The 15,419-nt window shown below is 37.7% G+C and overlaps 4 protein-coding genes across 5 annotated transcripts; 1 reads left to right on the forward strand and 3 right to left on the reverse strand.

The window, feature by feature from the left end:
• On the forward strand, positions 4,961-5,716 carry LOC18774996 (probable histone H2B.1). Its single transcript, XM_007206048.2, has one exon. It carries the CDS (start codon positions 5,068-5,070, stop codon positions 5,500-5,502), a length of 435 nt encoding a protein of 144 aa, XP_007206110.1. The 5' UTR covers positions 4,961-5,067; the 3' UTR covers positions 5,503-5,716.
• LOC18773030 (pheophorbide a oxygenase, chloroplastic) lies at positions 5,843-9,778 on the reverse strand. Its single transcript, XM_007208144.2, has 7 exons — positions 8,996-9,778; positions 8,467-8,702; positions 8,156-8,282; positions 7,589-7,725; positions 7,332-7,491; positions 6,469-6,747; positions 5,843-6,371 (listed from the first exon to the last, which is right to left on the reverse strand). The coding sequence occupies exons 1-7, from the start codon at positions 9,446-9,448 to the stop codon at positions 6,117-6,119; spliced, it is 1,647 nt and encodes a 548-aa protein (XP_007208206.2). The 5' UTR covers positions 9,449-9,778; the 3' UTR covers positions 5,843-6,116.
• LOC18775088 lies at positions 10,876-12,588 on the reverse strand. The gene is made up of 3 exons (XM_007205028.2): positions 12,357-12,588; positions 11,518-11,618; positions 10,876-11,415 (listed from the first exon to the last, which is right to left on the reverse strand). The coding sequence occupies exons 2-3, from the start codon at positions 11,598-11,600 to the stop codon at positions 11,289-11,291; spliced, it is 210 nt and encodes a 69-aa protein (XP_007205090.1). The 5' UTR covers positions 11,601-11,618; positions 12,357-12,588; the 3' UTR covers positions 10,876-11,288.
• LOC18772088 (cyclin-dependent kinases regulatory subunit 1) lies at positions 13,427-14,961 on the reverse strand. 2 transcript variants are annotated; one of them, XM_007207465.2, is made up of 4 exons: positions 14,853-14,961; positions 14,628-14,743; positions 14,484-14,544; positions 13,427-13,846 (listed from the first exon to the last, which is right to left on the reverse strand). In XM_007207465.2, the coding sequence occupies exons 2-4, from the start codon at positions 14,678-14,680 to the stop codon at positions 13,697-13,699; spliced, it is 264 nt and encodes an 87-aa protein (XP_007207527.1). In that variant the 5' UTR covers positions 14,681-14,743; positions 14,853-14,961; the 3' UTR covers positions 13,427-13,696. The 2 variants fall into 2 exon arrangements, with proteins under 2 accessions (XP_007207527.1, XP_020422285.1); XM_020566696.1 differs by lacking the exon at positions 14,853-14,961 and having other exon boundaries at positions 14,628-14,846.

The following is a 15,419-nucleotide window of genomic DNA, read 5'->3' on the forward strand; positions in this document are numbered from 1 at the left end:
TTTATTTATTCATATTTTGTGGATATTTGCTAGTGGGGTTGCCATTTTTGCTTTCCAATTACCAGGTTTTGAGTTGAACCTCAATAGATTTGGCCTTCAACCCCACTATCTCCCTCTGTCTCATCCTAGTCCCCCAGATCTGACCCATACGATCTCAGATTGCAGAGCCACTGCCACTGTGGCCATGGAATTAGGAGAAAGTTAGTGAGATGGTGTGTTTTGCGGGATTGGCTCGATTCCAAGAAAGAAACAGAGGGGTAGAGAGAAGAAGAGAAGGATGGAGAGAGTGAGAGAGAATGAAAGGTCGGGATAGGGGTGGTGGTGTACAGCGTACGCTGGAATGGATTTGTTTATTTTTTAATCTTATTGTTGTTACTTTTTAATTTTATTTTGTTTAGAGGTAGTTTGTTTATGTTTTTAATTATTATTAATTATTAATTATTTAATTATGTTTTTATCTATGTGGAGTAGGCTCTACTTGAGGAGAACTTGAGGGAGCAAAGTGAGATTTGACCGAATTTTCAAGGGGGCCATTAGTGTAATTAAGCCTATATTGTATGGTAGTTATTGTCTAAATGAGTTATTTTTTAATGAGTTATCAATCTTTCCCAACCCAATCGTTTGTGACCATACCTTTATTTAATTTTTAATTCTTAGATTGATTAGGGATATATGTGGAAAAATAAGGAAAATATTTGTTTCTATTCTTGAAATAAGGAACTCATACTATCCTATAAATCATAGCTTGACATGTGAGTAGATTTTTTTTTTTTTGTTGTTTTTTTTTTGTTGATGAATTAAGTTTGCTTATGATTGTTGAGGCCCAAAAAATCCAAGCCTGGGCTCAAATATATTTCTACCCCTGTACGACATGTAACTTGGGTACGCAAGAGTTCGTCATATACGCTTGCACACGTGCCACGCCACGCTACAAGCTTAAGTGGGCTCAAGCCATGCGAATGCCTGGGGCTTGCTGAGTGAGTTGTGGTATGGATAGTTACGAGCATTCACGAGACCCATTGATAGGCCAAGAAGTGGAAGTTTTGAGCTGCTTGAAAGCACCAAAACTCGAGCCCATTTCTTGAGCTCAAACATATGGGTAAGCATGAGAAAGAATGAGTGGCCCAATAGCTTAGGAAAATATCTAATGGCTTGCAAACACTTGGAGAAATCCCACATCAGCCAAAATATCCAGCACCTTGATCAAATAGGTTGTTTCCAGCAGCTTGAGCAAACTCACAAGCCGCTGGAAACAAAATACCAATAGCTTAGCCTAGCATCATGGAAAATATTCAGCATCTCTGTTAAAACCAGATCGAAGCTAAACCACCAAAACCAAGCAAACCCATATGCTGATCACATTTTTGACTAGCACCCTTACCCATTCTTTCCTCTTCAAGCTTTGGTGAGAAAACAAGAAGCAAAAGTGAGTGGTGCCTCACCCACATAGAGGAGTCCAGCTGTCTGAGGACCTTGGAACCCCAAAAAGTTGCTTGCCTATGGGTTCAGGTTAAGGAAATTTCACCAAATAAGATTAAATGGAAGAAAGTGAAGAAAAAGGGGAGGGAGGGGCTTGCAAACACTTGGAGAAATCCCACATCAGCTAAAATATCCAGCACCTTGATCAAATATGATGTTTCTAGCAGCTTGAGCAAACTCACAGGCCGCTGGAAACAAAATACTAATAGCCCAGCCCAGCATCGTGGAAAATATCTAGCATCCTTGTTAAAACCAGATCAAAGGCCAAACCATCAAAACTAAGCAAACTCATGTGCTGATCACCTTTTTGACTAGCACCCTCACCCATTCTTTCCTCTTCAAGCTTTGGTGAGAAAACAAGAAGCAAAAGTGAGTGACGCCTCACCCACATGGAGGAGTCCAGCTACCTGAGGACCTTGGAACCCCAAAAAGTTGCGTGCCTATAGGTTCAAGCTAGGGAAATTTCACCAAACAAGATTAAATGGAAGAAAGTGAAAAAAAGGGGGAGGGAGGCTTGACAAAATTAAGGTTTCCAGCGCTTATAAAAGGAGCCACTTCCTACCAAGCAAAGCAACACACCTTGGTTGCTACAAGCCTCCCAGCAACCATGAAAACTGATTGAAGGCAAGTATTCCATCTGGAACCCTTCAATTTCATGTTTTGTTCTTCCATCTTCTTCCTCTCTCTCCTAAAACCCACATCCAGAGAGATCAAGCATCACCTCTCATCCTTGCAACACTTCAATTTCGAGCCATATTCCTCTATCTCTTCCTATTTTCTCTTCTGTCAAGCAACCCAGGAGCTTGACGAAGCTTTCGTCAAGCTACTGGAAATCTGCTAAAGTCACCCATGCTTTTATCTTCTTTCTCTCTTTCCGATAAACACATCCAGAGAGAGCAAGCTTCACCTCTCATCCTTGGAACCCTTCGATTTCGATCTATGTTTTTCCATTGCTTCTCTTTTTCTCCTATGTCAAGCCATTACAGAGTCTGACGAAGCTTTTGTCAGGCTGCCGGAAAATTACTCAAACCACCCACTTCTTCTCTCTCTCTCTCTCTCTCTCTCTCTCTCTCTTCAATGAACCCCTTTAGAATCCCTTCCTCCTTGCCTTAAAAACTCTGTTTCTCATAGGAAATCGCAGCTCTTTCTCTCTCTCATGCTAAACTCATGAATGCTCAGCTCACATGCCACAAGCTTCTCATGCCAAGCTAAGAATTTATCTGTAAGCAACTGTTGGTTTCATTGGTGAAGAAGACCAAGGTGTTTCCTAAGGTTCAGCTACCTTTTCGAAAACACTCTTGGGGTCTGATCCTCGAACTCAGACTCAAGGGGCAATTTCACACATTTGGCTCTTTACATCAGCCTAGGCCCCACAAGTAGCTGCTAGAATGAAAAAGCCCCTACAATGATTCAAACTGTAATTTTAAGGAAGTAGGAATCCCTCCTTCCGGGAAGAAAGGGAAGCAGTGTCCAAAAAATAATCCTTTTTGGCTTAGAGCATCTAGAGTAGAAAGGTGTATGTCAAATATAGACATTTGGTTGCCAGAATGTCCTGCAATGGGGAGGTGTATATGGCTGTAAATGCATATCACAGCCGTGAGATGGGAAAAAAGATGCAAATGTACATCTAATTTACACCCAACCAAGTGGATCCCGTAATAGAAGAGCCAAGAAAAATGAGAGAGGAAAGCTGCCTAAAAGATGAGAGCATTTTTGCTCACAACTTTAACTCAAGGTGTATCCTCACCACCATTCTCAACACTTGACACGTGTCCATATGCATAACTACTGTTCCATAAATACAAAGTAAAAACTTAATTATGATTATGTCTATGAACACGTGTCAAGTATTAAGAAGGGTGATGATGATACACCTTTGATTAAAGTGGTGAGCAAAAATATTTCCTCTAAAAGATGGGGAAGATATTAAAATGGTGGGCCTATGGCGTGGCTGAGATTTATTAAAATGATGCAAATGTAAAAAGTTCTTCTCCAACAACTCTTTAAGGTATGACCAAATTTCATTCAAATTTAAATATGAAACTAACAACTACACTGATCAATGGTGAAGAATAAACTCATATAAAAACTAATGGTTCAGATGAATTTTATTTACATTATATTGGATGAAATTATATCTTATTGGAATTTTAAAAAATTTAGGTTGATTTGTTTAGAAAAAATAATTAAACCTAACACACCAAAAAGTAACACAAAAAACAAATTAATACAAGAAAATCATATTTGTATATTTGAATTTGCATCCAACTCATTGGAGCAAAAATAACATATGCATCTTCTAGAGGTGTAAAGGAGATGTAAAAGTGACTTTATATCTTCGAATTTACACATCCCCACTATGGATACTCTTAGAACATCCACAATGGACTCCCTAAACCACCTCCTTAGAGCATCTCCAAAGGAGATGTCAAATACCAAACATCAAATTTAAATTTGATGGCTGATGTGGCAATATGACATTTTACACAGCTTTACACTCGATATGTCAAATTAAATTATTATTTTATTACATTTTAGTGTTGATTTATTTTTAATTAAAAAGAAAAGAAAAGAAAAGAAAAGAAAAATAAAATATTCATTTGACATCTTTCTTTTGGGATGTCAAAAATAACATCTCAACCTCCAGCCTTCATTCTACATCAGCTTTAACACATCGGTTTGAGTGATGTGAGATGTTATTTCTAGCCATTATGTCTATATGGCACTTTTGACACATCGGTTGGAGATGCTCTTAGATAAAATTTAGGGAGGAAGAAAACCCACCTCCAACCATGCTCCATATCCAGCTCCTAAGTATGATGAGAGAATGAACTTTTAGTGGCTCCCTATAATTTAATGCTACACTATTTAATGAATATTTTTAAACTTTAATCAATATTGTCCATTTTTATATTACTTTTTCATATAGATGGACCATTTATGTTGAATTAAAATATAATTCTAATATTTATGACCACCTAAACTAGAGAGTATGATTGAAGTTGAAATTTTATAGAGAGTTCCTAAACTAACTTTCGTGTGTTTTTAGTTAAATTTTAACTAAAAAATAGAAAACATGATTGTAGATGCTCTTAGAACATTAATTATCTAGTTTATTGGTGGAGTTTACCTATCAACACAAGACTGGAAAAACCAAATTAGGGACAGTAAATGAGAAAGGTAGATAGCATTCCTCTAACACACTGGTGTGAATGTGTGATCTACAAATTAACGATTTTTTTAAGTTTAAAACTTTCAATTATTTTCGCCAGAGCGCGCTTCAAGACCCAAGCCCGCCAAACCCAAAAACCTATTTTAAAAACTATTCAAAACAAAACAAGCCCAAAAATTCCACCGCTCAACCGAAACCCAATCTCCACCGTCCATGCCCATCTCCCGAAAATCCAACCGCTCCACGTCATCGATCCGCACCTCACAAACTCAGCCAATCACATTCCACCTCCTCCCACTATATAAACAGAACCCCAAGCCTCAGACCCAACACCTTCACAACACAACCTTCGTTTCAAAAGCAATCTGTATTTCTCTCTTCCTTCAAAAGTCTCTGAAAAATTTCTGAAATTTGCCATGGCGCCCAAGGCAGAGAAGAAGCCAGCCGAGAAGAAGCCAGCGGAGGAGAAGAAGGCCGAGAAGGCTCCTGCAGAGAAGAAGCCGAGAGCCGAGAAGAAGCTTCCCAAAGAAGCCTCTGGTGCCACTGACAAGAAGAAGAAGAGATCCAAGAAGAGCGTGGAGACCTACAAGATCTACATCTTCAAGGTCCTGAAGCAGGTCCACCCTGACATTGGGATCTCAAGCAAGGCCATGGGGATCATGAACAGCTTCATCAACGATATCTTCGAGAAGCTCGCCCAGGAGTCTTCGAGGCTCGCTAGATACAACAAGAAGCCGACGATCACTTCCAGGGAGATTCAGACCGCTGTGAGATTGGTTTTGCCTGGTGAGCTTGCTAAGCACGCCGTCTCGGAGGGGACCAAGGCGGTGACCAAGTTTACTAGCTCTTAGGGCATTTGGGGAAATGGGTAGTTTGTTATCGGGATTTTAATTAGGGGTTTTAGTTGTAAAGTCTAAATTTGGGGTTGGCCTCTGGGATGCTTAGGATGTTAGGTTTAGGGTATTTTGTAGTTTGACTTTTGGGTTTCAAATTTGAACATTTTGCTTGGTGATTTCTGGATGTAATTGATCTCATATTAATTAGATGTTCTTGTTTTGAATCAAATTGTGCTTAATTGTGTTTTTTAAACTTGTTAAGCACCTCTAATTTGGTCTGGTTGAAATCATGACAATAGCAAACCAACCAATTCTTGTAGGTGCTTAACCAATAAGTTGAAGTTTGGGGTTCTGGTTTAATACAAATCAATGTATGTCTTGTTATTTTTTTGCATAAATACAAACTTTTGTACATTGTTTATGTTTGTATGCAAGCAAATAACTCTAAACATAAATTAAAGTACCTAGATTTAAATCTCATAATTCAAACGGACTTGGACTCGTTTGGAATGCTGTATAAGCTTTGTATTAATCCTAACAGTGATGCACTAGAAACTAGTATCTAAGGCAGTAAGCCCTGCATCAGGCAAAAACAATTCGGGTTAGTTTCCATGTACAACTCTATATCTCTATTCAATTTCAGCATGTACATAATCAACAAACACAAAATTCTTTTCGAGTTCACGTAAGGCATAAGCCAAGGCAGCACTTAGAAGCGCAAAGCCGGCCAAAATGATCCGTAGCTGCAGATCCGAAGGAATTCCGGCTGTTGCACAGAAAACAACGGTTGCCCCAATTAGCAGCTTCTGCCATGTCTGGAATGCTGTATAAGCTTGCTTACATGAGGAACATTTGAGGGTGTGCTGCTCAAATCTGTCTAACATCTGCAAAACAAAGTTAAAATAAAAACCAAGTCAAATAGCAGCTTCAGATAGAATTTGTTTAGTTTGCTTTTCAAGAAAGGAAAGAACTGCTTATCACCTGACGTTTTGATAAGACCATTGATGGCAAAGGTTGTTGGTCAATGCTGCCAAACCACTCAGGTTGGCTGTTGCCATGCCGCCTCAGCCAATTCCGAAATGCCAAGACGAAGCGATCTGCTTGTGTGGGAGTGAATGTGATTTTTGTGTACTGCTTATTAACATCACCAGATTCCTCCTTGGACTTGGAAAGAAAGACCTTCTCTTGACCCTGAAGGACAATCATGTCTCCATCATACACCTTATTTGAAGTCCAATGCTCATGCCATCTAGGAACCACCTGAAATATTTACAAGTTGAGAAATAAGGAAAATCCAAGATTATAAGGAAATAAACATTGAAAAAGGATATTTAAAAAAATGAACTTGAAGCCTACTATGAGCGTAACATTCTGATTGGTTTACTGCTAAATTGTTTGACAAAATCCTAACTTGACTCGGGAATAAGAAATCAGCAGGAGAAAGGACTGACAGCAAGTAAGATCAATATATTTCACACACAAATCAAAGTAAGAACTTTTGGAAGCTCATTGAAAAGTGATATTGCTTCTTAGCTCATATGGCATCCGATGCTCATAATTTGGACTGGTGCCTAATCCCTTCTTCTATAGTTTAATAACTAATCACGTACAACTTATCTCAGTGTCAACCAGAAAAGCTAAACATCACGTGTCGTATGGAGAAATCAGGAATTCACATATCCTCTCATCAAGTTATATGAAGTTATAATGAGTAAAAGTAATATTTCTACACAAGAGACCATAATAGTCTCCAACATAAGGATCCTGCTGGACAACAAGTGCTGGTTCATCAAATTGTTGTTATGAAGTACAAACTACGACATAAGATAACACAAAGTTCATACCTGCCACCAAGCAGGCCCTGGCATGCTGAACTGAAAGAAGTTTCGAGCACTACAAACAATAGAACGAGTCTTCCCTGGTGCCATTGGAACGTTGAAGGAACAAATCCATATAATCCATTTTTGATCACCAACTAGTGGAAGCTTTGTGTCAATCTCTATTCTGGATAAAACATGATTTAGTTTTAGAAGGATAACATCCAAGTCCTACACATAACTCATATAATCCTTTACTGCTTATATGAGGGTGATGAACTTACTTGTTCAAATAATAACAAGGAGCTATAAACTCAGCAGTAATCCGTGGGTTGCCTTCATTTGCTCCAGCAAATCCCCACGGGCCGCTGGCCTCCACTTTAAATGGCAAAGGCTTGGCTCTATCTCTCCTTCCTGTAACCTGTTTGAGTGATTTCACAATTAAGTAAAATGGAAACTTTATCTATCATGAAATGAACTTCAATTGCCAAGTATTAACGTTCCTTATTCTACATTGCTCATTTCCTAACACATCCCGATTAGCAGAGCTTGGATCTTAGAATTCACATGCCAAGTACCACAGAGCAGAAAAAAAAAAATTGGTCAAGTTCCAAAGACCAACACATGCAAAATACATGTAGCAAAACTACATAACATTAGATTGGAACAGACACATATGTGTATGATAATACTTTCGTAGATTTATCCACCAACAATACGCCAACTGCTCAATTTACTAGCATTCACTATTACCACTCTAACTGTACGAGTTTAGAGGACCAACCAACCAAAATTTTTGCTTGAATAACGAAAAAGAAAGAAAAACCCAGATATTAGATCGAACCATATACCTTGTGATGAGCGAAGTCAATGTGGGAAGGATCAGAGACATTTTCCATGAGGGTATCATAGCCATAGAACAGATCACGCTGGATTGTCACTGATGAAAACTCAGGTTTACCAAATTCCTCAGGCAGCCTAAACATTGAACAAGTACATCACATCAAAAGGGCATTAAAATATTCAGTGATCAAAGGTATAACAATTAACAACTAACCATATTAAACAATTAAAAAACAATTCGAGCACAGCAATCAACAATCCTAATCACTATATTCACAAATTAAAAATTCACAAGAGAGACATAAAATGAATCAACTACATGGGAGGCTTAGTGGCATTAGCTCTTTCCCATCCATTCTCATCTGGCCAAACAAAGAGTAGGCCTTGAGACACCAGTGTAGGAAGCCTTGTAGCACATGCTCTTGGAGACCGAAGGGCACGAGCCTCAGGACCTTCAGATGAAGCCTGCGGAATCTTAACACATGATCCACATCCATCAAATGACCATCCATGGTATGAACACTGCAAGTTTCCCCCTTCATCAATCCGTCCTTCCTGCAAAACCAAACAACCCCACCCATGACCCAGTTTCTCATTTAATTATCTGAACATCTTTAAACCAGAAATTGATGTTATGCTTACATTACAGTTACATGGAAGTCATCAAATTTTATATGATTAGTGAGACCAACTGTACAAAAAGAAAGCAACCTAACGTATTAAAAAAGACCAACTTGGGGAATTTTATTGTCTTATTGTTCTTTCTTTTCCTCCAAATTCTCGGCAACCAAACAGAGCATAACATTAATCTGACAAAAATGATCAAGAGTGAACCCAGAAAAGCTTACAGATAAGGGCGCGAGGCGGTGAGGGCATTTGTCATCAAAAGCAACCCATTCACCAGAAGACTTATCATACCATAAAACAAGGTCACGACCCAGAAGCTGAAATGGGGTAGGCAAGCGAGGGTCCAAATCTTCAATCAAAGAAACTGGGTACCAATGATCCCTCCAATTGAACTTGGTTGTCGGGTTCTCATCCTCAACCTCATCCTCAACTCTGTAATCTTCACCATCTTGTTCCGTCTGTGTGGGTGGTGCCTCTGGGTCTGTGGTTTGTGGTTGGGTTGCAGGCACAGCTACTCTCAAAGGAGATATACTTTTTGCTCTACCTGGTAATTTATGATTTGGGTTATTGGTGGAGATCAAGAAAGGAAGTGTCTTGGGAGGTTTTGGGGTTGGTGATGATGATGATAGAGTAAAAATTGCAGAAGAAGCAGAGGAAGAGAGTAAAACTGCCATTATGGGTTTGTTTCTGATACTTCAATTCTGTGATTTTCTGCTGAAGAAATTGGTCAAGGTAGGCTCTAAAAAGGAAAATGGAGGACTTTGCGTGCAAGTTTGAAATGGGGCCCTTTGTCCTTGCCTGAGCTAGAGAATTCCAGTTTAAGCTCTGAGGAGATTAACGGTAATTTCGGGAGGGAAAATTGTGCACAAAATAGTCATTTGTGTCGTGGTGAGAGGTCATTGGTTAGGTTTTGTTTGGTGTTGACGTTGCCGGACATTAGTGAGTGAGCCACCGTTGAGAAAAAATCACGTCCACAACTTTGGAAGACAGTAAACTTGCTGATTCAGAGTTCATACGTAAAACAAGGACACGAGTATAGAAAAATCAAGAAGCTGAATTATGGACCAGGTGGAAATTTTTTTGGACTTTTTTCTTAAGGATGGGCCAAGTGGCAATTGGGTTCATAAAATGGACCCTAATAAGATCCTTATGGCCCAAAAAACTCTTACTTAAAAGGGGGTGAGGGTTGCGGCTGGGTCTGTGTTGGTGGGAGCGGCTCAGGGTGGGTAGAGCTGGGTTGTGGTATTTTTTTTTTCTTTTTCCAAATATTTTAGTTATTTATTTTAATTTTTTAAAACTCAAACAGTAAATCATGTGACAATCGGACGGAAAATTTGATGGAGTTTGAAAAATTTGACGGTAAGGGCGAATTGGATATTTATTATTTTGAGGACTAAATTGACTTAAAAATTAATTCAGAGGTTAAGTTCGATTATGATGAGTTCATGGGGTAAAACAGCTGAAAATCTAAGGGAAAAAGTCACTTTTGATCACTGTAGTTTGCCAATTTTTTAAATATGTAGTTTAATTTTTTCAATTTAACCCATGTAGTTTGATTCTATCACAATTCAATGACACATCCAAATTTCTATCTAATTCCATCCAAAATACCCCTCCACATAAGAGGCACATGTTCATTCCATCAAGGAATTAAGTCCTTAAATTACAATAAAATCAAACAACAGGGGTCAAATTGCAAGAATTGAAACCATATGGACGAAAGTGAAAATTTCATTAAACTAAAGGGACGAAAATGATTTTTTTTACCTACTTAAAACAGCATACATGTTGAGTGCCAATTTATGCTTCGAATTTAGTCTTTACTTTGAACAAGTCTTGGCTTTAGTAGGGTTAGGGTTTATTGTTTAGAATTTAGAGGCATGTGAATATGAAAGTAAAAATAACTAGGGTTTAGGGTTTAGATGTACCTCTCTTAAACTCTGGTTATATTGTTCTTCTCTTTTCAATTAATCAAAATATGTTTTAGTAAACAGAGAGGTACACTCTCAATTAGCCGAATCCGGTCCTCCGTTGCATTTTATAAAACATAGAAGAATAATCAGAATCGAACACATGATACATAAAGAATTTTACATCCCGCTAACGAATGCACTTTTCTTATTTTCTTAACTTGAATTTGATTTTCCTTCAGGAATCAGAAACTAGAGTATGATCCTTCTATTGAAACATACATTTAAAAAAAACATAATAATACTAGTTTAGAATCAATCAAAACAATTCATATCCACCTCTCTGTGTCTAACTTAAACTCTTTTATCTTTATGCTTTACACAAACGAGTTCTAGTACTAATAATAGTATTAAACATCTCGCTACCACTCAGTTTAATACATTCAAAAGTGAACATGAGAAGAATTTTGACCTCTCGCTCTGTGGTACTCAAGACATTCCTGGTCCCCAATCCAGAAAAGTACGTTCATCCGGAGCAGCAAACTCCAAATTGATTTAATTTATTAAGGTTTACTTCCTGAGAGCAGATATCATGCCAAAATACTCACTTCTTTGGGTAGGTCTGATGGTCAGGGCCAACGTCACAGGAACCAGTGTTTATATAAGGCCCTCGAAACGTTGCTTGGGGTGACAGTGGCTTTGAAGGGTCAATGACAGGCTTTGGGGATGATCTGGAAAACAAAAAAACACATTATGCCAACTTTTTTTTCCCTCATAAATTAACATAACATTATAGTGTGTATTCATCATCATTGAAATGGCAATCTACTTACGCCATGTAAAAGGGAAATGCCAAGCCCGCAGCTGCAAAAGCCACCAAGCCAGTAGCAACAATGGCATTCCGTGCTCGTGCCATTGAGAGTACCAAAGCAAACTAAACATGAAGTAAACAAGAAACATAACAGTTATATTCAGTGAATATGAAACTATGTATTTTGGTATGCTTCCAACCGAAAAATTTCATGGTTATTGCCTCGAAAATTATAGCCAGTGTATTACAATAAGAGCAAACTTCTGTTTCATTTCCATAACCAATGCACACGCCAAGTTCAGTCAAAGAAAATGTTCAGCCGACTGTAAAACAAGGCAAGGAAATGCTCAATCCATAAATTAGATAGACATTATCTTTTGCTATCTAACCTCCAAACTGTAGAAAGAAGGCTATAGAGATTCTAACTTCAATTCAAACAGTAAATCTTAGGTTCAAATCTCACTAAAGAAAAGAAAGGCAAAGATACATTTTACTCCTGGTAGTTCCAACTAAAGTTCTCCACAAGAAGTATGCTCAAATATTCACATTCATGAATCTTGATTAAACCCTCCAATTCACATTAAGAAATTGAAAACTATCACTCTGTTTCTCATCTCATGGATTGAATTTTTCGCATATTTTGATCCAAACTGATAATTAGGCATTCGCACAAAGAAAGATCAACCTTTTTACAATGAATTGAGTAACGAGTGAGGAAAAAAAAAAGTTAATCCAATCATATTTCAAAAATCGAAGAAAACCCTAATTTTGAAAACGAAACTATGAATAATGAATTGATGAAAACAGAAATGGAAGTTCGAAATCGCAAAGAAGAAAGTTGAAATTGAACGATTGAATCACCTGAGTCACTTCCAATTGCTGCCCAGAAAGAAATAATAGCTGCTCCAATACTCACCGACTCGGGATTCGGGTTAAGACTCGGGGACTGAAAGTGTTTGCCGTTTTTCTGGTGACCTGCTCTTTCATTTAGGAAGAAACGGGGCAAATCATAACAAATGAGGTTCAGGTAAGTTATGACCCAAAACATTTATCGGGTCAGAAGACAGATAATTCTATCGGCACCTTAAAATTAAATTATCACACCCATAAAACATAATGTGATTTTTACGGTTTTAGCATTTAAAAAAAATAAAAAAAAATACATGTAATAGTCTAAATTAAAAGCGGAGAGGGTTTCTTAAACACACTACGGCAAACTTGACACCACTGATTTGCAAGTAAAGACCATTTTCCATTGGGTTAGCCTCGTTGGCTTACGGTTTTAATTTAGTTTAGTGTGATTATAATGGTTACCTGGTGTCTAGAAAACATTTCATCATTTTCTAGCTTTTATGTTTAAAATGATTGGCGGTGGTAATCTTAGGTCTAGAATTTCAACTGTGATAGTCTGTGATCTACTGGGCATACTTGTCTTGCAAACCCATTTTGTAAGATATGCGTCTCCTTTGTTTCTCAGACAAGAAGCTTAGACTTGTGACCAAAGAAATTGAGACTAAGATAATCCCACGTCCATGACCAGGTTAAAGATGCTGCTGTTAGATGCGTAGTGAGTTGGTTATTGGGAAATTACAATGTACATCAACTGATGACCCATTCAAAAGTTCGACATTTCCCACGCAAAATGAAGACCTACGGGGGATAAAAACTGATATGAACACAACCCATCAATCCCAAATATCTTTGCACATAATTTACTTTCCAATCATTCTGACAAAAATGGAGAATTAGCTTTGCTTCAACAATCACAAAACTATTCAGCATTCACTTCCAATCAATTGGGAAAGTATAATATTTAGCAGAATCACCGCTTCATCCATCCATTATTCTAATTATGAGATCTCACTTGTTCAAGCTCACCACTTGTTCTAAATCAGAGAAAGCAGGGCCGCAAGAAGCTTAAAAACCCACGATCAGAACATCATCATTCAAGCTCACCACTTGTTCTAAATCCACACAAGAAAAGCAGTAAACCAGAGGTAAACAACCATGTACGTTATAAAAGTCATCAACAATAACACAGATTACAATAATAATAGTCACTACGCCTCACAATTCTCCAAATGAGAGAATTACCCTACAGTGCCAAGACCCAAACATCCAAATTACTTTTGAACAAACCATAAACCTGTTTATCTAACATTTCAGTTCTAGAGATTACAAGGTGAAATTGAACACAACAATCACTTTGCAAGCACCTGCTGGGCTTGATTCTCCTGCTGTTGCTGATAGTTCAGTGGCCTCCTGAAGAGCATGATGTGGGGCTCTGGGCGATGAATTGCATAGTGAACCCAGCCACGGCTCTGCTGAACTCCAATGGCGCGCCATTCATTCTGAAATCAAAATGCAAAGGGAAACAAACGGGGTTATTTAATTTCCGATACCACGGGTTTTCTTATCTACAGAGATCATCTTTCACTTCCACGGAAGTGAGCGAATGCTTCTGATTTTACAACTTAGCAAAACCATATATTTCAAAAATCTCAATCCTCTCTTTTCCCTTTCCTTCAGGTTCTCAAAAACCAAATAGCACAATGATTTTTTACATAGACATAAGAACCCAAAAACAAAAACGCTCGTTAAAGAACCTCTACATATCACCGAGAAACAAAAATTAGGAATTCAATGCCTTTTCAAATTAAATTAAATTAAAAGATCCTAATAATTTGAGATTCAATGAACTGAAAAGCAATAAAGAAGAACCGTATAAACCAATATAATATATTGCAATTAATTTGGGTTCCATGATTGAAACATTAACCCAATTACACCAGACAATGAAAAAATCCCAACTAGATTCTAGGTTTTCACACATTTGCATAACGGAGATTCAGAGTTTGAATTCCATTTCTTTAATTTCTTCGGCAATCAAACAGAACTATGGCTCCAAATAACAAAACACAGAGAACCCAACGAATCTTAGGGAAAAAAAATTGAAAAAACGGAAAGAGAAAAACCCTAAGCACTTACTTCAGAGAGAAGCCGATTTTTTGGGAGCAGTTTAGCCACTTCCTGAGGAAGAACCACATGCCTGTACAGACGGTCAGGAAAAAAAAAATTAATCAAGAAAAACAAAGCAGCAAACAAAAGAAAGCAAAGCGAAAATGAAGGTACCTGTACTCGTAAATATCATCGAAGTACTTCTCGGAGTATTGGATCTGACCCATATTCAGGGATCGCTCTTTCAACCCAAAATCTCAAACAGGGTTTGTAAAATTTCGCAGTTTAATCTGTGAAAATCGAACGAATTTTCAAGAAATCAAATGAAGTCGAAATTCTAGAGAACGAAAAGAAAAAAGAAAAAAGAACTAAAGCACAGCAACAGGAGAAAGGGCATACCTCAGAGAGAGTGAGGGGCGGGAGGAAATGAGAGAGAGTGAGATTATAATAAAAAGGGGTGAGGGGGATGGGAGTGATGGTGGAATAAAAGGGAACTTCAAGAAGGGGTATTGTGTAAATTTACTTTCCTAAAATGTGCTCTTGATCATTTTGTTAATAATTTTGTATTTGAAAGAAAAAAGTACGCCCCGTTATGTGGGTTTGAATTTCAAAATTTCGAATCTTTCCCGCTTTGATTTGTTTTATGATTTCTTTTTCTCACGTAATTTGTTTCACAACGGCAGGATTATTTGAAATTATCATAAAATATTTAAAACCAAGTCATTTGCAATGATGAACATTTAAAAAAAGAAGGGTAAAATGTGTATGTCACTTTGCACCAACACTCAATAGCTAGAAACATCATGCAAATCACACCCCGACACCAGTCTGCAAATCAATACTCTTTTTTATTGGGTTAGACCCCATAAGCCAAACATCATGCAAATTGAGATTATGGAAGGTATAGTTGGAAAAGAAAAAAATGATAATGAGAATGAGAAAATGGGTTGTATCTAACAATCAGTA

Source organism: Prunus persica, chromosome G6, assembly GCF_000346465.2.
Source record: "Prunus persica cultivar Lovell chromosome G6, Prunus_persica_NCBIv2, whole genome shotgun sequence".
Classification (NCBI taxonomy): domain Eukaryota; kingdom Viridiplantae; phylum Streptophyta; class Magnoliopsida; order Rosales; family Rosaceae; genus Prunus; species Prunus persica.

Excerpts from the sequence above, each read along its gene's own strand:
- LOC18775088 (XM_007205028.2), bottom strand. The coding sequence starts at position 11,600 with ATGGCACGAGCACGGAATGCCATTGTTGCTACTGGCTTGGTGGCTTTT. Across the intron at positions 11,416-11,517 it reads GCATTTCCCTTTTACATGGC|ATCATCCCCAAAGCCTGTCA; the intron begins GTAAGTAGATTG and ends TTTGTTTTCCAG.
- LOC18773030 (XM_007208144.2), bottom strand. The coding sequence starts at position 9,448 with ATGGCAGTTTTACTCTCTTCCTCTGCTTCTTCTGCAATTTTTACTCTA. Across the intron at positions 8,703-8,995 it reads ACCGCCTCGCGCCCTTATCT|GAAGGACGGATTGATGAAGG; the intron begins GTAAGCTTTTCT and ends TTGGTTTTGCAG. Across the intron at positions 7,726-8,155 it reads TTGACTTCGCTCATCACAAG|GTTACAGGAAGGAGAGATAG; the intron begins GTATATGGTTCG and ends TCACTCAAACAG.
- LOC18774996 (XM_007206048.2), top strand. The coding sequence starts at position 5,068 with ATGGCGCCCAAGGCAGAGAAGAAGCCAGCCGAGAAGAAGCCAGCGGAG.
- LOC18772088 (XM_007207465.2), bottom strand. The coding sequence starts at position 14,680 with ATGGGTCAGATCCAATACTCCGAGAAGTACTTCGATGATATTTACGAG. Across the intron at positions 14,545-14,627 it reads GATGATATTTACGAGTACAG|GCATGTGGTTCTTCCTCAGG; the intron begins GTACCTTCATTT and ends CCGTCTGTACAG. Across the intron at positions 13,847-14,483 it reads AAAATCGGCTTCTCTCTGAA|AATGAATGGCGCGCCATTGG; the intron begins GTAAGTGCTTAG and ends TTTTGATTTCAG.